Here is a 21553-nt window from a genome sequence, read left to right as displayed (position 1 = left end):
CCATCAGAACAGCCCTATGAACTACTTTAGGGCTTGTTGATCGGCAAATCACGAATCAGCGCTGGCATAATTCACGATTCACGATTTCGTTATCCATCTTCAAGCGAGCTCTTGTTAGAGTAGAATCACTTCACTCACGACTCACGACTGCAAGCCACTATTCAAGGCGAATTCGTGATTTCTCGGGTCTCCGCTGCGTCACGCGCCGCCGGCTCGGCTGTTGGTTATAAATAAGGTGGATCAGATCTGCCGATCATCTAGGTCTCATCGGCAGATCCACCATGGCGCAGGTTCATACCGCCGTTTCTTCAAGCTTCCGTTGTCAAGCGAGGTGAGCGAGAACGGATGCTTTGAAGAATCAAAGCCCGTGGGTATCATTTAGAAAGAGAGAAATGCGAGTAAAAAGCGACGAGAATGGCCCGTCAACGAACATCGGTCCTGCAAAGTACGGCTGCCAACTACTCTTTTTCATTGACACGGTGTACGACTTGGTCAATCGTCATCCAACACGTCGTCGTCAAAGTAGCCAAGTCGGCTGCGCATCGCCGCTTCCGTCAGGTTGACCGCTTCTCCCTCGGCGTATTCATCCATGTCCTCTCCCAAGTCGGTGTTGGCCGACTCTTCAGCCGCAGACGAATGCACGCCGCGCTTGTTGAGTCTCGTCTCCTTCCTGCGCAGCGGGTGCGAAGGTGGAAGCATCTCGCCATCTTCCTCCACAATCTCGGCTTGCGACTCGTTCTGGTCCGACTCGAAATAGCCCTGTCCGGTGCTCTGCGAAGCCTTGTTCGACTTTTTGCTTGCGGAAGCACCCTTGCGACCTCTTCTGCCTCTTCGAGCATCCGCGCCTGTGGCTTCCTCTTCAGACGAAGACGACGACTCGTCGCTGCTCTGATGCCTGCCCCTCTTGCGCGACTTGGCTCCACTGGCCGCCTTGCGAATGCTACCCTTGCTACTTGCACCGCTTATCACCTTGGCGCCGGGGAACAAGTTGTTCAACGCGTCGTAGTTGATCTTCTTACTAAACTGCTTCTGCTTCAGCATGATCTTGGCGCTCTCGGCTGCTGACGTGTTGTGCATCGCAGTGGAAGCATCTCGAGGTGCCTTGGGCTTCTTGCGTTTGTACGGTTCGCGGATGGGAACACCCATCTTCTGGTCATGTTCGAGCTTGAGCTGCTTTTTGAGCATCTGCTCCATCCAGTCCTTGTTAAACTCCATCCAGACGCGCTCTTTGATTTTCACTTCTTCCGGAGACAGAATAAAGCGATCGAGCTCCTCCTCGTCCAGGTCGTCCAGGTCATCTACTGGTGCCGCTACACTACGTCGTCGGTTAGCAAGGCCCGCATCACCCTCATTGGCATCGCCGTTCTGAGCCGGATTGGCATCGTGTCCAAACGTGCTTTGAACGTCCATGCCGAGTCCGCCGAGGGGCAGCAGTTTACCGGCCTTGCTAACGTCGAGGCTTGCATCACGGGTACCCGAAGCACTCGCTCCATTGTCGTCCGGAATGGGACGCGCCACGTCGGTCAGTGTGCTGTTGCTTGCGGATGTCTGCGATGACGATGCAGCGACTTGACCCGATCGCGCGCGTTCTTCACGCTCGCGCTCTTGCGTCTCGAGTGCCTTATCGAGCTCTTGCGCCAGACTTTGTTGCAGATATTGTTGGATCTCTTGCTCGGTGGCTTCATCCACGATTTTCTCCAAGGCAGGATCGATTGCGTCCGCATCAACGGCCTCAGCGGCTTTGCCGCTGCTGGTAGCCATCTCCTCACCTTCCGCGTCTGCATCTGCATCCGCGTCATCAGGCGCCTCTGCATTCTCGACGCCATCAAGCTTGATGTGCTTGTACGATTTGCGCTTTTTCTTGACGATCGCCGGCTCACGAGCGCGCAGGTAGGCTGGCGGTGCATGTTCCTCCTCGAGCCAGACGTTGCGAAAGTCTTGCACTGAAAGTTGGCCCGTTGGCGTCTTTTTGAACTCTTCCAGACGCGCTTTCAGCGTGACATCGGCGATCTTGACTACTTGGATCACTTCGCTGACCGAGCGTCGAAAGTGATTCATGCGTGCAGCCAGCATGAGGCACGCACCACAAATGCCGGCAGGGCGACGACCCTCGGTGATCCAGTCTTTTTGAAATCGAGAGACGAGGCGTGAGGCATCGTACGCCACCTTTTGCGTCTCTTCGCCGAAATCAAGCAGCGCCGCAAAGCGTGCAATGTAGATGGAAGGATCGATCAGTGGCAAGCGCAGATTGAGGACGCGGATGAGCTTAAGGTAGGATCGACCGAGGATAAACACGTTGACCTGGATGGCATCAGCAAAATCGATGAGCATGTGTGTTGTCTTTTCCATTCGACATGCCACATAGAGACAGCTTGCGACTGTGTACTCGGACTTGCGACCGAGAACATAGTTTTTGGGCTCTTCGCCTGTGGCGGCCGAAGCGCCACCGTCGAGAGCCAGCGTGAAAAAGCGAAGTGCACGGTCGGCAACGTGTGATGGAATGCGTAGTGCCGAGGCCATGTTGTTGATGCCAGTTCGTGCATTCGAGATGGTCATGTCGCGCGACTCGCTCACATAGCCTCCGCGGAAGCCACCCGGACCAGAGACGCGTGCGCGAGCCTGGTCGCCAGCGATCATGCTACCTTGGACAACAGCACCACCAGCTGAGTTTTCGCCGAACGTGATATCGCTGACGATCTGCGATTCCTCGAGAACGACACCACATTGTGAACATACTGCCTGGTTGTCGGCATAGTCAATGGCGGACGAACCGCAGTTGGTGCACTTCATGGTAGAGCTGCTAATGGATGGTGGTGTCAGAGACAAGTAAAGCGTGTATGTATGTGCGCTCTTGATTGATGCGACGGGCGTATATGCGATGGTGCATCAGCAAGATGCTGGCGCGAAGTACCACTTTGTAGCGAGTGTAGTGGCCGTGAGAGGTGCCGGGAAGAAAAGTATATACGGTAGGATCGTTAGCGGTGCTTTGACAAATTTGGCTCTGTGAAGGGGCGTAAATTGTGGGATGTGTTCGCAGTATTGTGAGCAGAGGTGCTTCAGCAGGTGGCAAGGGCATAGAAGTGCACCGTTGTCACGAGATGCCAATATGCATGGCGGGATGGAGTCGGAAACGGCGGAAGCGAAAGTGAAATGGGAATCGTCCTGTGTGAATCACGGATGGTGTTTGGGAAAGGCATACGTGACAAGCTCAGAGGCAAGGAAGGGTTCAGCAGCTCCAAAAAATCACGAATCGTCGGAAATTTTCCCATTTCACGATTCACGATTTGTGATTTGGCTTGTTTTCAACTGAGCTGCAGCCAAATTTCTCCACAAAAGCACTCAGCTACAGCCAACACCGCCGCCACCGCCGAGGTCCACCCAACCCTGGCCTACGCGACTGAGCTGGCAACAAGTGACATGCTGAATAGGGACCAAGCGAGCGACGTTGCATCACTTTCAAAGCAGGGCAAGACAAATCCGTAACTATCTGGAAGGTGCTTTTCAGGCGGTAGCACTTACAACCCACGCATACACGATATGGAGGCACAGTCGTGAGTTGCAGTCCACGGTCAACGTGTCTTACATCCGTAGTCGTGAGGCATCCGCTTCAGCTTGTTAATTCGCCCTCATGAAAGCACCGTTCCGTGGTTCGGGGTTGCTCAAACCGTGAACGGATCGCGCGTTGTTGGCAAATTGATGGGGTCAAGCTACTGTAGCTTGTGTAGATGCGCTTCAGGCGGGATGCAATCGTGAATGTGGTGAATGTGCGAATGCATGGCAATAAAGGATACAGATGCTGCTACAAGACAAACAAGGCAAAACATGCAGATTCCGGAACGGGAACTTGGTTATGAGTGATCTGCTGGATGCGGAGACGAGCACATGGTATCAGCGGATCATCTTCATCTTCATTTCGGTCGCTTCCCACATCCTTGTCAACGTCGAAAGGAAAAAAGTTTCATCGCGAACGAACTTTTGCATGTCCTCTTCGACCGCTTTGAATCTGTGGTGGAACCAGATGAGCTCCTCCCAGACCGTCTTTTTGGCGTGGATGCGTCGGTTGAGGTACTTCTGAATCGACTGGGTATCCTGCTTGACTTGGGCGGACAGCGTAGCCTGTTCTTGCTGTATACTCGCACTGTTACTGTTCGCCGAAGCTGCAAGCGTGGTAATCCTCTTTTGTGATGCCTCGATGCGTTTCTTGAGCATATCGATTGGATCCACCAGCTGGCGATCTATGCGACCGATCAAGTCGCGGAACGAGAGAATCAGATCACGCTGTGCCTTCATACCTTCCAGTGTAGATAAAGACACTGCAGAGACGCGCGAAGACGTTGTGTCTGAGTGATCTTGGAAGATGGACGCCATCGTAGACATGATTTCTTCCGTCTTCTTACCATTATCGCTGCCCGGTCTCCAGCGTCTGGCCGATGTCTCGATGACGGAGAGGAGCGAAAAGTTGAGCCGCGAATAATCGGCTGCAGCCGCGTCGTTGCGTTTGACGATGCGCTCAAACAGCGCCACCATGGCGGTCCATCGCTCCAGCAACTCCGGAATAGCTTGACGTTGCTGTGTTAGCTTGAGTTGCAGGTCCTCAGGAATGCTCATGCGTTCCGCTTCATCGACGGTCTTGATGAGGCCCTCCTCATCGAGGAAGAGGGCCGGTGCCGAGCTCTTCCACTCGGCGATTGGACGAGGTTCTGTGAAAAACACCTCGACCAGTTTATCTTCGCGCAGCATCGGATGGCACGTGAGCATGCGGAGGAAGCGTTCGAGCCCGCGCCTACGCCTCTCTATAAACAAGTCATCCGCGCTGAGGTGACGACCGGCGATGGGCATGGCAATCCGCTTGGGCGGTAGAACAGGCAGGCACCGGAAGGGATATCTCTTGACCAGGCACTCTGCCAGCCAAAGCCAATCGCTGTATCGCCTGGTGACTTGAGATTTGCGCAGACTCGAGCTAACAATGTAGACATTGTGCTTAATAATAAACCCTTCCAATTCACTGCGCAGCCGCACCGTCACTTGATCCTCGGGCAAGTCAGCGGCAGGATCCTCGGCCGCATCTACCGCATTGGTTTCGGCCGTGTCTGACATGTATGAGAAGGGACGTTCTTGCCGCGTGTTGGGTTGTCGAGCTCTCGCTTCTGTGCGATCTGGAGCGAGGAATGTGTCTGTGGAGGAGCCTTGGTTGTGAGCCAAGAGCTGATGCGACCGTCTGTCGTCGCCTGCATTGAATTTGATGCGCTCGAAAGAACCTGAAGAGACGTTGCCTGCGAATCCCGCGGGCAAGGCCGAGTCGTGGCTATTCAAAGTGTCATACTGCTGCGGCATTGCATCGTATTGGTTATATGCCGGCCTTGTATCAATGCCGTTGTAGCTGCCGCTACTGTTTGCGTTCCACGGATCCGACATCTCGCGCATGAATGTTGATGGACGTGGATCAATCCGCGAAGGGCCTGACGGCGCTGTCGGTGGGAAGGTATGATGAGAATGCGGGTTAAGCGTCGCATCGGACAGATCAAGGACTGGTGCACTCAGACTCCCCATGGTCAATCTTTGCTGTACAAGGTGGACGTCGAGCTCTTCACCCTGTTGCATTTGGTGAAGCAGCCCAAGCGCGCAATAGAAGTCGGAACGCGAGCACCGTGAGCCCTTGCAAGCTGAGTTGACTATCTGCTCTGCGCTGCCGGGACCAAGGCCACCGGCTGAGGTGAGAAGCTTGTGAAGAAGGCCCAGATGAATGTCTGCATCTGAAGTGTCAGCAAACAATTCAGCTGAGGCGTCCTTGGTCACCAAGATCCAAGCACGCCTGTAAATGTCTGGAACGCTGGGCTCGAATCCGAAGGTGCTTGCTTCGAGAGTCGGCGAGGTAGGGTTCGAAAAGGACGCGCCCGGTTGTGCTCCGCCCCAGGTAAAGGGCCGATGATGTCGTGACATGACAGGCCGAATCCTACCTCCTAGTGCCCGCGGTGCTTCGAGGAGACGATAAGAGTCGATGACTGTCTAGAAGATTGAATTGGAGGGCAGACATCGTCGTCTGATACCACTCGGACAAGCTCGGCTGCAAAGCAGAAGAGGCCCCTGCGTTTTTTTTCTTCTCCACACTAAGTTAAGCTTGTCATGCCCCGAACACATATCACGTATCGTGATCCACGATTTTTGAGTGATTTCTTGTAAAAGGTAGGATCTCACATGTGTTTTGAACAACAAAGGAACTCTTACACAAGATGTGACAACTCCTTGCTCCTCGTGCGGATGCCACCGAGCGACTATAGCTGTTGCGAGGGCAAGTATCATGCGTCCAGTTTGGCTTATCGATCAGTGTATTCGTGACTGACGTATCGTATGAACTCATGAGATTGAGCCGGTTGCAATAGTGTGCTGGCTCGCGGTGCCGCAGTGGTTGCAACCCGATCCCTACTTTGACATGTTGTCGGCGAGACGGTTTTCGGAATGGCTATTGTCTCCAGCTAACCACATGTCGCATAATACGCATCGGACAATGGGGATGGCACAGCTTTTCACACTACGAGTAGGTCAAAACAAAGGTAGTGGTGAAAGACTCGCTACAAAGAGCTGGGTAATGTGCAAAGTCACCGCAGTGGAGGGAATCTTGGCGGCGCTTTTAGGTGTTGGTAGCGGCCGCCATTCACGATTCGTGATTCGAGATTCGTGATTGATGAGGTTGACGAGCGCGGATTGTCAAGTCGAAACAACAGACCTGGATTTTAATCCAAATGTCCAGCTTCGAAGAACCGAAATGCATGAACGACGATCAGTTGCTGCCTCAATAACAACGTGAGCTTGTGATGGGAAAAGCTCGATAAGTTACCAGCCGATCGGCCCATGTGTTGGCTGTGAACCCAAGAATGCGTCTTTCTTTCATGAAAAAAAAATAGGGAATAGACACCGTTCAGAGAGGGTTGACAGATTCAAGGAAATCCGCCGGTGTTCGAGCCGAAGCATTCGTGATTCACGATTGACGATTGCCTCACGATTAGCGAGCGAGTCGCTTAAACGCGAGGAATCAATTGTGAATGTGCACCTTCCGAGAACCTGGTTCAGACGCGACTGCACCTCGCTTCAGATGGTAATGGGAACAAGGGCGCTGTGCCACATGCATGTGCTTCGACGATAATTTACACAGCGCTGTGTTGAGCAAGTCCACTTACCTGGATGAGCAGCAAAGAGTGGAACGCTCAAAACTGCACAAGAGAAGTGAGTGGTGCAAGTAGTGGCACAGGTGACCGCAATTTCGAAAAGGGACGAGACAGCCCACTCACGACTGACAGCACGTTTGCGCGTCAATCACGAGTGCGATTGATGAACTATTCGTGATTGTTTGACTGTTTGGCTGGCTCCGTATGCGCGAGTCAGGAACAATCGTGAATACGTGCCGAGATAACTCTGAAAAACCGACCAAATTCCCAGTGTGAGTGTGTGCAAGTTCGGAAGCATGTCAGCCGTTCGAAGCTGGCAACGGGAAAGTCAGCGTGAGAACACAGAAATTGGCGTGCTACTATCGGACAAGTCGGGAAGAACCAAGCCGGTCGATAATCAGCTTCTAGAGATACAGTAGACAAGAGAAAAGAAGGTGCGATCTTGGCTGAACAGGGAGAGCAACCGCATTCACCTGTCGGAACTTCTTATGCATGACTAGCCGTGTTGTAGCTGCATGTCCAGTGCCGATGATGACGGAGGCGAGGGTAAGCGAAGGCAAGCGAAGGCAAGCGAGGACCACGTCAGCCCTTTTCGATCCAAGCGATTCACGATTTAGAAGTTTAGAGACGACGGAGGCTATCTTGGCTGTTGTGACACTTTTACTTGAGCGGCAACCGATTGCCGATGCGGTGCAATTCTTGAATCCGAAGCTCTGGCTTGGTTCGAGCATCTGACCCCACTCTGAAGCACTCGTGACTGTTTGGCGGTCTGCAGAGATCGTGCGCTGATGCACGGGCAAAGAAAATGGTGGGAAAACGTGCAGGCGGATGAAACTCTGTTACAACGAGTGATCGACTCGTGTGAACTCTTTCTTGCATTGTCAGCAGCGTTGGATCCAATGTTGGCTTAGGTAACTGCACTCACCCCTACACCCCGCCCGGTCAATTACCACAAAACACCTACAGTATTTGCATGTGCGTTTCCTTCGAAGCTGTCGCATTGCATCAGTGTGGACGTTCCAGTCATCTGTACAGTAAATGTAGGCTTCTAGCTGAACGAAATGAATCAATACAAATTCAATCTGAGAGATCATTCGAATCGAAATAGGAAAGTTTTTAAAAAATCAAATGAAAAATGGTACTCCAAACGTAGTCGACGCGAGATTTATGCTGAGAGACATTGCTTGGCAACACAGCAAGGCTACTTCCTGCGGTGTGAGAGTGCAGTGAATCAATTGTCACGGGGTGAGTGGTGAGTGAGTGGTGAGTGGCGCTCAAAGATCAACCCGCTGTCGGTCAGCCGCCTGTCAGAACGTTGACGTCTGTGGTAGAGCAACTGTCAACGGAATACGAGTTGTGCCTGATTTGCGTACGCTGCCTCGGATCCTCGAATTGGATGCGAGCGACATACTGGACCGAACCTGTCAGCCCTCAGCTCCGAACAGCGTCGTGCACAGTGGTCGAACGAACAGAACACGCAGACGGTGTTGCGTCTCAACTCGAGCTACAAAGCGCAGATGGAAGCAGGGCAACTTTCGCTTGAAATGGAACTAGTTGGCGCCCAAATGCTCGCCCATCATAGCGAGTGTCAGCGTCAAGCATCGAGCTCCCCCCCTCCCACGAATGCGACCGAATGAAGCGGGTCGATTCGTGATTGTTGTATTCCGCTGACCTGCTAGTCGAGTGCATTCCGAAACAGGTCCACCCCGAAATTAGATCTCATATTCGACTGCACAATGATACCGTACAGTGCCGTAGATACAAAGTGCCAAGGACGCTCCCATGACTCTGCGACTGCCGACTGTTGCATTCTTTCGCTTCATGCGGATGCCAGCTAACTTACGTTGGTGTACTGTTTCCGGATCGCGACTTATCCCTTAGTTGAGCTCCTTCGGAAATGAGCTCATCATTTACCCTTTGTGCTCGAATCCTCATCATCTGCCGTTTGTGCCGAGACGGAGTAGAAAGGATGAAAAGGAATGATGGTCAACGTTGATACAATTGCAAGAGTTTGATGTTAAGAACAGACACACATGCTAAGGGTATGTGCAAGGCCTTGTTCGCAACATCAGCGCACAGCCGACACATGCCGAGGAACTTCCGACACGCCAAACACAGTTCGGCTCCACTGCATCGATTGTCATATGCCGAGCTTGCTGCCGAGCATGCAGCTGAATGGTGCGATGCTCTTGCTCCTTTGTCGCTTCCTGATGAAGGAGAGAGGGCGTCGTGGTGAGGTGGGTGTGACGCCACAAGCTCCGATGTCGAGCCTTGCATTTGGTTGGATTCCATTGCTGTTTCCTGCGGGAATACTTATGAGGGAATTGGTGTAGGATTCGTGATTGTAGTGCGGATGGACCGTCTCAGGTGGCATGATAGTCCAGGGTAGTCGCATTAAGCTTAGTGGCAGCTGACTCACTTTTGCTTCGACTTGGAATTTTCCTGCCTTGATCTGGGGCGAGTCGCCTTGATCTGCTCTAGATGGTGAGGCCCAGGGTGGTCTGTGGTCTTGCGTGTTTTGAATGCTTTCAGCATGGCAATAGTAGCTGAAGCTGTGTCGGACACCGTCTGCTAGTGACCTGTTACTTGATTTTGCGCGTATCATCCCAGAAGAGAACGAAGAAAACCAAAAAAGGGGCAATGCAGCACAACACGCACAGGACTCAGCTGTCAAAAAAAAGAAAGTGCGGCTCGGCCTGGGTCAAGGCCAAAAGAAATAATATCATAGTAATAATTTAGAAACTGCCGTGACCCTTTTAGGCTCGAGACAGCCCGGCTGAGACGGCTGTGACGTGATACTGTACACTTTATGAGAGTGTATGCGTGTTTATTTTATTGTATTATAATAAAATAGTTGCAGTACCTGCCCTTCTTTCGTAAAACACTCACGACTCAGGCTTGTGTTACGGTAATTTGGATTCATGAGCTGCACAATTGTAGCGCAAGACTGAAATTACGCCTGGACAAATGAGCCAATCTGGGAAATCCAAAGCTCGGTGGGTTTCGCACACACCGCCAAGATTGCTGCAGGCTTGGCCTTTTTTGACTTGGACGAATTTGGCACTCCGCTCGGATGGCTGCTGGGTTGAAGGCCGTGTCTGGCATGACCTTGTTTCTGGATAACTAGTCACAGCAACGTACTCAACTACTTTTTCTTCTTTATTTATCTATATGATGGTATTGTTATTTTCATATGGTTTCATTTGGTTTCGTTTTGTTCTTCTTTGTTCAAATCTTACGGCTATTTTCCTGTATTTTTCTTTGACATGAGACTTTGGGCCTGGCAGCTGTTGATTCAATGTTGATTCAGTGGTTTGACAGCAGCCACAAAGCTTTTCTGCTTGTCAACGCCGCTCGCTTGGGTGAGATGGCACTTTGACTCTGTTTCACTGTTCGGCCTTCCAATCTCCGCCACCGCCTTTGCGTGATGCTGCTAATGCTGCTGCTGCTGCTGCTGCTGTTGTTGCTGCTGCTTGTTTTACACTTGCGGCTGGGTCTCAATTGCACCGACGACGTTGCTTTTTCTGCTTTCGTTTCTTCCACGCTGTGACTCTGGCGTCGTCTCTCGTTGGTTTGTCTGCCCTTTGATGCTGACCATCGTTCGTCATCCTTTTCTGTGCCGTTCAGGCCCCTCACATCCGCCAACCTGTCACACTCGGTCTGGAGCATTCGTGATCAATTCAACGCTCAGTCGTCCACCATAGCATACTGCGCCCTGCCAATCTTTGCCGCCGCCGCCTCCTCCTCATCCGTCCGTCCCTTATCCTTTGTCACTCTGTTCTATTTTGCGACTCTCGTCATTTCCATCACCGCCGTTGCTTTTTTCAATCTCCGTCTCTCCGTGCTACGTGGCTCACCGCCGCTTCGGTGCAAGCTTTGTTCAGCGTCTCGTGTTCCTGGTCACTCATCCACCCAGATCGGCTGGCCCAGCACCAGATCCACCTCTCTGCTTCACGTCCCTTTTACAGTCAGTCCTTTATACACCGGCACTTGGTCCCGCCTTCCGTTTCGGCATCCATCCTTGTCCATCCGCTACGTGGTCTTTAATCACTCACACCATCCGCATCGTCCAGCTGCATCCTTCTATCCTCTCCACTCACACCGGATTCACTGCAACATCGGTCTTTGCCTTGCTTACACCTGCTCACGCTGCTGTCTACAACCTTCCATCACCTAACTATTTTGTAGCTCTAACCGGTCGCGACGTCAGCATCACCGCTGTTGAATCATCACCATCTCGTTGCATCTTCCCAGCTGAAGCCAGTTCGACAGCTACCAGCACTCCACGCACCTTGCATTGGTATCGGTTCTTCACTCTGCTCATCATCGCTACGCGCTTCGAACAAGCGCATCGCCTGCTTGACAGCACTTGTCAACCGATCGACTTGACCGCTGGTGTCGCCTGTTTTGGCAGTCCACTTTCCTCCTCATATCCGGCATCGCCGGCTGCATCATGGTCAGCTCGCTATCCTTCAGACCCGTCAGTAGCATTCGCGAACAGCAGCACGCTTCCCCACGCCTGCCGAGCATCAACACCACACCTTGTCTTCCAAGCTCTTCCAACATCGGCAACCCTTCACCACGCTTTGGCTCTATCACTGGCGCTTGCAGCGAACGTCCTGCCGACACGTCTTCATCAGAGCAACGTCTCAGTTCACCGCCAGCTGCCTCGACGCGCTCATCCGAGACATCGTTCGACCGCCATTCTGTCTCGAGCTTGGGTCAACGCTCCATCAGCACTGTGGCAACCTTGGCGTTCTCACACGACATCGAGCCTCTCCCACCTATCACTTCACTCGGCATAGCCAAGACAGATCTCGTCCCCCCCCGTATCGGCTCGACCAAAGCCGCAGCTTTCACCATGAACCCTTCCGAAAAGGCAGATTTGGTCGCCCGCCGCGTCTCGCCGCCTTCCGCATCGCTACGTCGACCCGCCTCGCCAGCCGGTCGGATTTCGAATCACTCCGCAGAGTGGGATATTCACTCGGACCGAGGCAGCCCTCGTATTGCTGGTCGACGATCAGGCCCACCACTCCCAGCTGCTTCCGTTCCTTATGCTCGCGGATACGCAAGCAGCCCTCGGGACACATACCGCGAAGCTGCTTACCGCGACCCGCGCGAACTTTCTCCACCGACTGCATCCTCGGGACTCAAACGCAAGCCTAGCATCTCGTCCGATATCGGCGCTCGGCGGGCTCCGCCTGAGCGCGTCGAAAGGAACGGCAGCGCTTGGCATACTACGCCAGACTATCCTTCTCGCGCTGCTGCTTACGCAGAAGCCGATTACTATCGAGCGCGAGGACGCGGCGAGACTCCCGAGCGCACTTATCACAGCGCGTATTCGCGAGATGCAGCCTACGCAACCCACTACGCAGACCCACGTATGGAAGATCCACGCTACTCGCCCCGCCATTCCTACCCTACTTCACCGTCGACCTCGCGCACCGCCTATCGTAGCGGCGCGCACGACACAGCGGCACCAGGCGGCCACCCGTATGCACCCGTCTCGCGCCGATCCGATCGATACAGTCCTGCATCTCTGCCTCGTTCGCCTTCTTACGCACCACGCCAAGCGCTTCCACCGCCGCAAGCACCGCCACCGCCGCATGACCCGTACAGTCGCAGCGCACCTCACTCGTCATACCTTCGAAGGCCATCGCCTCCTTCGTATATATCCGACACGCGCCCGGTGCTTCCGCCTCTTTCGTCTCGTGCAACTGCGCCACGCTATCCGGCAGCGCCTGCGGCCCCTGCACATGCGTCGCGCAGCTCTCGGTACACACCGCCATCCATGGATCCGATGGCTCACTCGGACAGGCTGAGCGCATCGCCAGAGCCGCACGGCTATCCGGAGCCGTTTTACCCGGATCGACGACTATACTTTGCGCGCGAACGCATTCAAGATGCAGAGATGGACGAGTACTACCATGGACCGCTTGGGTCTGCTGGTGGCGCAGGAGGCAAGGTGCGGTATGGCGATGCGTACTACGATGCGTACGGACCGGCGCCTGGAGGGGCGTACGCACCGGCTGGCGCTCATGCTGGCGGCCAAGCTGGCAATGGTGGAGGGCGGATGGCTTCGCCTGGGGTGGCGCCGATGGGTGCGCACACAGGAGCACGACATGCTGCCGAGGCTCGGTACGCGGGCGCATACAGTGGTGGAGAATACATGCAAGATGCACGCGACATGCACGCGCACGCTGGTGTGCCGAGGATGGGTCGGGCGGGCGGCGTGATGCCCATGGCTGCGGCTCATGTGCCACCGGGACCTGCAGCAGGTATTGCTCCCCCACCACGTAGACGAGGGAAGCTGCCGAAACCGGTTACGGATCTGCTCAAGACGTGGCTGCTGGAACATGCCAGTCATCCTTACCCAACCGAAGACGAAAAACGATCTCTGTGCAGTATGACAGGCCTCACTTTGTCGCAGGTCTCGAACTGGTTCATCAACGCGCGTAGAAGAATTCTGCTCCCCGCAGGCGCAAATGGCAGCCCAGCAACTTCGACCGCTGCACAGGTTAAGGCGGCTTTCAGAGACGATTCAAATAGTCCAGAGGCTTAGATGCGCTCGTCTGCATACATGATCTCGGTCTCATTGTACTTTGGTTTGCACGCCGCTTTCGAGTGGTTGCTCTCCATCTCATTGTGTGGCTGACCGTAGCTGTGTGAGCATACCGAGCGCGGTTGATGCGCGGTTGTGCATGTGCACAATACAGGATCCATGCGTCGGAATCGGGCGAGACGTGGACTGAGCTTTTACGATTCACTGCGTATGAGGCAAGATGAGGTATGCGTGTGGAGAGATGTGTAAAGCGGTGCGATGGCGAGTAGCGAGTGAACAGAGACTATTTGGAGACAGGCGCGCGGGGGCCAAAGTTGATGCTGAACGGGTTCAGGACGTCTTTCTTTCGAGTGAGGAAGTTGGTCGCGGGAGCTGGAGCAGGAGCAGGAGCAGGAGCAGGAGCAGGAGCAGGAGCTGGAGCAGGCGCGGGCGCGGGCGCAGGTGTGACTTGTGCAGGTGCTGGAGCAGGACTGCTCTCGGCAACCGCCTGTTTGAGCGCTGCCTTGACGGCTTTCTTCTGAGCCTTTAACGAGTCGATCTGGGCGGCGGCAGGTGGAGCTGGCGCCGGGATGGGCGACAAATGCGCCGGAGCATGTGTCGGCATGGGGCTAGCGTGATAGTGCGTGATCTGCGGCATCGGCATGGGGAGCGGCATTCCGATTCCCATTCCCACGCCGCCCATCGCAGGACTCGCCGGATACCCACCAGGCACACTATACGCAATCGGCATAGCGCCAGGAGTCTGCAAATGCCTGGATTTGATACTCCACAAATCGGCGATTTCAAACTCCAAATGGCGTTTGGCCTCGCGGATCTTACCGACATCCTCAAACATGCCGGTGACCTCCTTGTGCAACAAGCGCTTGAACTCGTCGGCATGCTGCTGGACGTTGTGGCGGAGCATATCGCGCGAAGCTGCATTCACCGCTTCCACCAGTTTGTGGTTCTGCTCGCTCGTCGATTTGAGCAGCTCGGACGTCATCTGGCGCAACGCCGCGTCAGCCGCAGCCGCGGATTTCACCTCGGTCTCCTTCTGCGCGTTGATCGCAGCAACAAGCGACTCAATCGCACTCTTGGGATCCAGCTCTTTCGCCTTGGCTTCTTCAGCCGCCTTGTCCGCTGCAATACGACTGTATAGAAGATCCACCAGCTCCGCTTTCTCCTTTTCTTTCAGGCTGAGCAACGACCGTTCGCGTTCCGCTTCCTGCGCTTTCCGCTCCGCCTCCTTGGCTTCCGCTTCGCTCTGTTTCTGCTTGGCCTCTTCTTTCGACGAAAGTAGGTGCTTGAGGATTTCCTCGACCGCAAGCGCCAGCGCAGCCGTAGTGGGTCCTGATCCCGATCCCGATCCGGTATCTGCCTCGTCTACCTCCTCCACCTCCTCGAGCGCCGTCTCTTTGGCCTTTTCCTGCTCAGCCACACGCGCCGGGACGGGCGTTTGCATCTGAATGAAACCTTTGGCGTCGTCGGATTTCGGCTCCTCCGGCTCGTCTTGCACCGCAAAACGCGTGCGGTACGGCGAAGGAGTGGGCATCAGCGTATCGCCGTCCAGCGGAGACGCGTCGTCGGCATCAGCACCATCGCTCTCGGACTCGGGTTCGGGCGCCTTGCTCTCCACATACTTGGTCAGCTCGATAATTGCCTGTGTGCCATAGCCCGCTTCTGCACACTGACGGATCAAGTCGGCGATGCGCAGATTATCCTCGGCATCTGCAGCATTCTTGAGCTCGTGCAGTGCTGCACTTGGAAGCGGCAGTTGGGTGTCGATTTCAGGATCGCCAGTGGCATCAGCAGGCAACGGATCTTCTGGTAGACCCGACGCTCGTCGCATCGCCTTGAAGCGCTCCCACTCTCGCAGCGCCTGCCGAATCAGCAGCGCACCACTCGCTGCCGCTGCCGCTTTGGCAGCTTTCGTCTTGAAGCTGCTCTTGCGCGCACGTTGCGGCTCGTCGGGCTTGTACCACGGGCTCTCCGCCTCGCCGACCGACGCCGACTCGCTGCGTCGCTCGTTCCACTTTCGCGTGCCCGCAGACCGCTTGGATGCATTCGCTTTGTCGCCCATCGTAACCACTTGGGCCACAGGTGCCAAATCGCCGCGCTCAGTGACAGCGGGTACAGCGCCTTCCGTGCCTGGTCTGAGCAGCGATGGTGGTCGTGCCGCATCCGATGCGTCCGCGACTCTTACCTCGGGAGCATTCGGAGCGATCACGCAAGACGGTAAGCTTCGACCTTCTTTGAGCGCCTTGAGCTCGTCGTGTAGTTGCGAGACACCGCTGGCGAGCGTACGCCATTCCTTTGATCGATCGACAACATCCTTCTCCAACCACGCGTTGAGCTCGTTGAGGTACCTGGAAATCTCGGTCTGTTGCTGGAGCTGCGTCTGACGCGCCATCTCACTCTGCTTGAGCGCCTGCAAGATGGTGGCGAGCTCAGCGTTTGGCGTGCCAAGTGCTGAGCCACCGGATGCGCTGCCAGCAGACGAAACGTGGCCCACACCAGGCGTCGGAGGCGGCCCAGCAAACTTGGCTTCGCCCATCGCAGCGGCAGACATGGACAAGCCCAGTCCATCAGGCGTCCTCTCGGCAGCAGTTTGCGCAGTCTTGGGTTCTTCGACGATATCGCCCACCGCCCATCGAACACTAGGTGTTGGCGGGACAGGCTTATCGACGTTGGCGACCGACGCCTCGGCTGTCACCGAGGAAGAAGACGCTTGTGTCCCAGATTCTTCCACTTGAGCCACTTTGGGCGTATACCAGCCGCCGAGCTGCGCCGACGGGATCGGTGCACCGCTAGCTGCCTGCTGCTGTGCACGTCTCCTACGGATCTCGGCCTCCATGTCGAGTGAACCGTAGCTCGGCTCGTTCTGAACCATCACGGGGCGCGGTGTTGCTTGCGTCGAGGCTGGATCGCCAAGCATGCGGAAGTTTTGAGCTGGAGCGCGTCCTGGCAGGCCCATATGCGCCGTTGCTCGCGATGGCGGTCGACTGATCATCGACTTGGCGTCCCACTCCGAGTTGGGCGGGGGCGAAGGGATGCCGCGCTCCGACGACCAGCTGCGCGGGGGGATCCGGCTCAGGTCAGTGGCAGATGCACTGGCTGCAATGCTAATGCCCGAAGCACGTCGTGGCATCGACGCAGAAAAGCGCCTCCTCGGATCAATGTCGGCGGTGACGGAAGCTCCCGAATCGGTGGCACCTGCTGGCGCACTGCCTGCTCGAACCATCTCAGGCGAGATCGACCTCATGGCGTAGTCGCTTTGGATCGCCTCGTTTCGTCCGTCCTTGCCAAACTTGGCGCGGTCTTGCATCGACTTGATCAGCTCGTTGCCGCGCAACTCGACGGGCATTCGGTCCCACTCATCGATCATGCTGGGATTGTGCGACAGCGCGGCGGAACGCACCATTTCGCGCGACCTAGGTGACATGGCTGCATCTTCCGACACTTGCATCTTGCGCAGTAGCTTGGAAAGCACGCTTTCAATCCGCGCAACTTCGGCGCTTTCCGCATCTTGGTGCACGTTGGCAGCGTTGAGAATCGTCGCAGACTCGCTCTGGGCCCTCTTGTGGACTGCAGGATCAGCTACGACATTGGTGACGAGTTTGAGCACCATATCTAGCTTTTGCTGCATCGCCGCCAGCTCTGAGTCGCGAGCAGACGTGCTGGTCACCTTGCTGTCGCCACTCGCGGTGGTAATGGAGGTCTTTCTTGTTGCAGAACGATGCGAGCTGCTGGTGGAGTTGTTCTTTTGCAAATCCGAGACCACCTGCTGAAAACTTTTGATCTGATCCTCGAGCTCCTTCTCCTTTGAGAGACGCTCTTGCTGTTGCTCTTCGAGCAGCTCGAGAAGCTTGCCAACATCGTGCGAGTTGATGCTGCCGCCGCTCGACAGTCGTGAAAGAGCGCTTCTAGCGATTGGTGATTTGACTGATCCGGTTTCGATGGCTCGGGCGACCACTTGATCGAGCTTGCTTCGTGCATTGCTGCGCACAGAAGCATTCATGCGGGTGCTCTGCGCCTGCGACGACGTCTCTTCGATCACGGTCCCGAGACGATCGGCTCGGCCGGCCGGCGAATCGTTGAAAAGCGCTGCGGATGAATCACGAGTGCCCAGCGATGCTCCGAGAACGCTGTCGCGCAAGAGCTGCGCTGGCGTACGTTGGCTGTCTGACTTGTGCATAGCGTCGGTGACACACACGTCTATGTCGCCGTCGTCGGCTTTCGTACGGAGGCTTCTCTTTCGCTCAACGCCAGAAGCGGTGCTTTTGATGGTGCCAAATTCACTGCGTGCCGGTCGTTGAGAAGCGGAATCGCTGGGGTTGAGATCCGACTCCTTGTCGAGTCTCGACCAGTTGAACACAGCCTCGCTGACAGGCGTTCGAGGACCAAACTCATCGATCAAGCTGCCCTGCGAACGAGCAGACGCATAGCCGTCTAGATCTGGCGAGGACAGCGCCGGCGACCGATCGCCTTGGATGCGCCGAGAGTTATCCGTGACGGACTTGCTGCTACTCTTGTCGTCGGCATACGAAGCTGGCGTCGAATGGACGAGATCCGCGCCAGGCTCGATCAAGGTTGGCGTCTTGGGAGTGAGATCGTGCACGTAGCCGGTGCTCAGGTCCAGAGGCGGGCGCTGCCAGCTGCGCACTTTGGAACGCACCGGACTGTTGGAAACCGACGGTGTCAGCAGCGGCGCCGAAGCTACAGACGCTAGAGCTGGTGTAAGTGCGGCTGCAATGTTGGCCGTCGGAGCAGGCTTGGTACTGTGTGGTTGTGCATTGAGTGTCGGCGCCGAGCGAGTCTCCTTGGGTGGTAATGGAGGCGGTGCGGATGCTGCTGCACTGTCCATCGCTGCTCCAAAGCTCGGCTGTACCTCTTTGTTGGTCAGTTCTGAGGACAACTCACTCTTCCAAATAGATCCGATGCGGTCGATGGCTTCCTCATTGCTTCCGGGCCTCAACGACATCGGACTGAGAGTTGCAGGATTTGGTCGTGTCGGGCTCGGATCGACCAGGCGTATTTCTCGAGCGGCCGGCGATGCTTGCATCAGTCGAGAGCTATCTGCTTTGGGTTGCGCGTCGTGCCCAGAGTTGGCGAGGTCCGATCCATGTGCGCTGTGCGGCTGAGCGGTTCCTCCTCCTGATACATCCCAGACTGAAGTGACCCATTGCACTCGCTCCTTGGCGGATTCGGCGGCTAGCCTCTCTACACCATCGTCAAAGATGAGTTGGAAAGGGCTGATCTGGTCGAGGCCTTGTCTACGAGCACATGCTGCTCCAACGTCCGACACACTACTTGGATGATCGGGGCTCGGGACAGAATGAACCTCTCTGCACGCTCGGAGGTCCAGGACGACATTTTCGCGACCTCCTCCTGCTGGGATCCAGCTCATTGCGATAGCCGACGGCAAGAGAACCGCCTTGACACGAAGCCATCGTGGGTTGGGATCGTGCACGTTGAAGTAGTATAGCACTCCAACGCGGAGCGGTTTGGTGCCTGGTTGTTCTCCAGACATCTGAATGGCTGTGACACTGGTCAAAGGCAGATTTCCCTCCTCTTTCTTTCGACGGTACGAGGCGGTAGTTCCTTGCGTGGCCGCGCTGGCGACGCTGACATTGTCATCTTGATCCGACTTGGCGCTGTGACGTCGTTCGGATAGCAGACCAGGCGCAAGCGTTTGACCATAGTTGCTAGTCTGGCCACCACCGGCTGTGCCAGAGATTGCCGACTTGCCTGAAAGTACGCCCATGAATCCAGTGATGCTGTTGCGAAAAGCGCCCTTTCTTTCCGGACTGACTGCATTCAGCGTCTTGTCTTGAGAGGGAGAGGCACGACGCCCAACAAAAGGCGGCTGGCGTGCGGGTGAAGTGCCAAACCCGAGCATGTTGGCGCTGACATCGGTGGGGGTCGACTGCGATCTAGAATGTTGAGAGGCTACGCCTAGCGATCGGAAGCGACCAGCAACGTTGTGCGCGTCACTCGGCACGTTACTCGGCGCTGCATTCTCGTCATGCTCGTCGTCGTATTCGTCACTGGCAAGACCGCCAAAGCTGGCGTCTTGGCGTTCGCCGCCGACACCCACGACGCCGGCTCGTCTGGGTCGGAATCGGCCCGCTTCGAAGCGCTGAGCGCGGAGCTTGGCATTGACGGGCGACGTGTGCTCGGTGGGAGCATCACTAGCAGAGCTAGATGCGGCAAGGCCTAGGTTGGACCGAGAGACAGAGATGGTGAGCGGGGTCTGGCGTTTTGGCGTCGTGTTGAGGCTGCTGACGGTGGAAGTTGCGCACTTTGAGGGTGAGAGCTTGGATTTGGGTGTTGCAGCGCGAGAGAAAGGATGAGATTGCTCGATCGTAGGCGAAGCATTGGCCGAGTTGCTCTCGAACAAGGCAATGAGATCTTTTGCCTTTGTGGGTGAAGCGGGCATGGTCAGCTTTTCCGGGCTTGATGGTCTAGAAGGCGTCGATGAGCGCTGTTCGAGCTCCTTAGCGACAGCCGCAACAGAGGTGGAGGAGACAGGGCCTACGGCAGGCTCGGTGGAACGGGCTGGTGAGCTTGCAGACTCTGTAGACGCCATAGTCACGGACGCAGCTTTGCTAAACATGCCTCGAATGGCGGCAAGGGAGCTGCTGACCGAGGATACGTGCGAAAGCGGGCGGCTTGTTGCTGGCTCGGAAGCAGACAGAGCTGTTTGGGTCGCTTGTGCTGCATTTGTCTCAGTGACGGTCTCGTCCTGAGTATCAGTGCACGACGTGCCGAGTGCTGCGGTGCTGGAAGAGATGCTGGTAGCCTCTGTGAAGTCGGTCCGATGACGATGAAGGTCGGGCTTGAGCGAGGATACGCGCTCGGAATGTTTTTCCGCCTGTTGCGCAACCTCGCTGGATGGAACGACGGGCTCGAGCGCGTAGACGAGTTTTGTTTTGTCGCTGTGATCGTTTGTAGGCTGGCGCTGAAGTTTGGAATGCCAGTTGAAGGGTGCCGAAGACGCCGCTGACCAAAGCATTGGGGAGATTGGGTCATGGGTGGTGGAGGGGGTGTCGGGCACGTTACCGGGTCTGCTCCACAAGCTGGTGGCATTGGCCGAGGTGCCTAGCAGGCTGCTGTCGATAGGAGAGACGGGGAGCTGCAAGCTGGTGGACGCGGCTGTTGCTCGACGTGGGAAGGCGATCGAAGGTGCAGTAAATGGTGGAGAGAGCAATTTGGTCTCTAGAGTAGGGACGGGTACTCGTGAAACTTTCTTGTCGGAAGGCGAACTACTGGCTGAAGCCTGTGCGTTGCGCTGATAAAAGATGGTTGACGAAGTTTGACTGGATTGAAGAGGTTCGACGTCGTTGGAAGCAATGTTGGTGAGAAAAGCCGAGGTCGCTGGTGACAAGGCTGGTCGAGTGGCTGAAAAGTTTGAGCCGGCTGTGGTTGAGTCGAGCAGCTCGCGCTGACGAATAGCCTCTCTGACGCCGGCTGCAGGAGAAGATGCACCCGCCAAGAAAGGCGAACGAAAGTCTTGACTGTACTGGGATGCTGGACTTTGAAACCTGGTGGTGGTGGTAAAGGAACGAGATCTGGCCAGCGAGCCGGGTGTTGCGGTCTGGAATGGGGTTGCTGGTACGGGAGCTGACACGGTGCTGCCAACAGCAGAGGCAGAGTCGAGCATGTTGAGCACAGCCTCCTCACCAGGTGCAAGCTGGTTATTGGAGCGATCGCGTGCGATTGAGACATCAATCTCGTCGTCCTCTTGGCTTTGCATCTGGGGGGTATTGAGCGACCATGGATTGCGAAGTTTTGAGATGGAGGTGAGCTGAGCAGATGCAGAGGCGGTGGGGATGGCGGGGGTATAGGT

General features: G+C 55.7%; 4 protein-coding genes across 4 annotated transcripts in view; 1 reads left to right on the top strand and 3 right to left on the bottom strand.

Moving 5' to 3' along the window:
• Positions 1-492: 492 nt before the first annotated feature.
• Positions 493-2790, bottom strand: UMAG_00491 (transcription factor TFIIIB subunit BRF1; the record flags this gene model as incomplete). Its single annotated transcript, XM_011388041.1, has 1 exon — positions 493-2790. The coding sequence occupies one exon, from the start codon at positions 2788-2790 to the stop codon at positions 493-495; it is 2298 nt and encodes a 765-aa protein (XP_011386343.1).
• Positions 2791-3888: 1098 nt separating this feature from the next.
• On the bottom strand, positions 3889-5940 carry UMAG_00490 (uncharacterized protein; the record flags this gene model as incomplete). Its single annotated transcript, XM_011388040.1, has 1 exon — positions 3889-5940. The coding sequence occupies one exon, from the start codon at positions 5938-5940 to the stop codon at positions 3889-3891; it is 2052 nt and encodes a 683-aa protein (XP_011386342.1).
• A 5676-nt stretch (positions 5941-11616) lies between these two features.
• On the top strand, positions 11617-13725 carry UMAG_11825 (uncharacterized protein; the record flags this gene model as incomplete). The annotated part of the gene is made up of 1 exon (XM_011388511.1): positions 11617-13725. One exon carries the CDS (start codon positions 11617-11619, stop codon positions 13723-13725), a length of 2109 nt encoding a protein of 702 aa, XP_011386813.1.
• Positions 13726-14008: 283 nt separating this feature from the next.
• The window catches only part of UMAG_15059 (uncharacterized protein), a gene marked incomplete at both ends in the record, with an annotated part of 8427 nt that continues 882 nt past the window's right edge, over positions 14009-21553 (bottom strand). Inside the window, one exon of the mRNA XM_011388562.1 lies at positions 14009-21460. Coding sequence (XP_011386864.1) covers positions 14009-21460 — 7452 coding nt within the window. The remainder of the gene's footprint in view (positions 21461-21553) is intronic.

Source organism: Mycosarcoma maydis, chromosome 1, assembly GCF_000328475.2.
Source record: "Mycosarcoma maydis chromosome 1, whole genome shotgun sequence".
NCBI lineage: Eukaryota > Fungi > Basidiomycota > Ustilaginomycetes > Ustilaginales > Mycosarcoma > Mycosarcoma maydis.
Note: the sequence above shows the minus strand (reverse complement) of the source record. Positions and strands in the feature narration are given on the sequence as shown.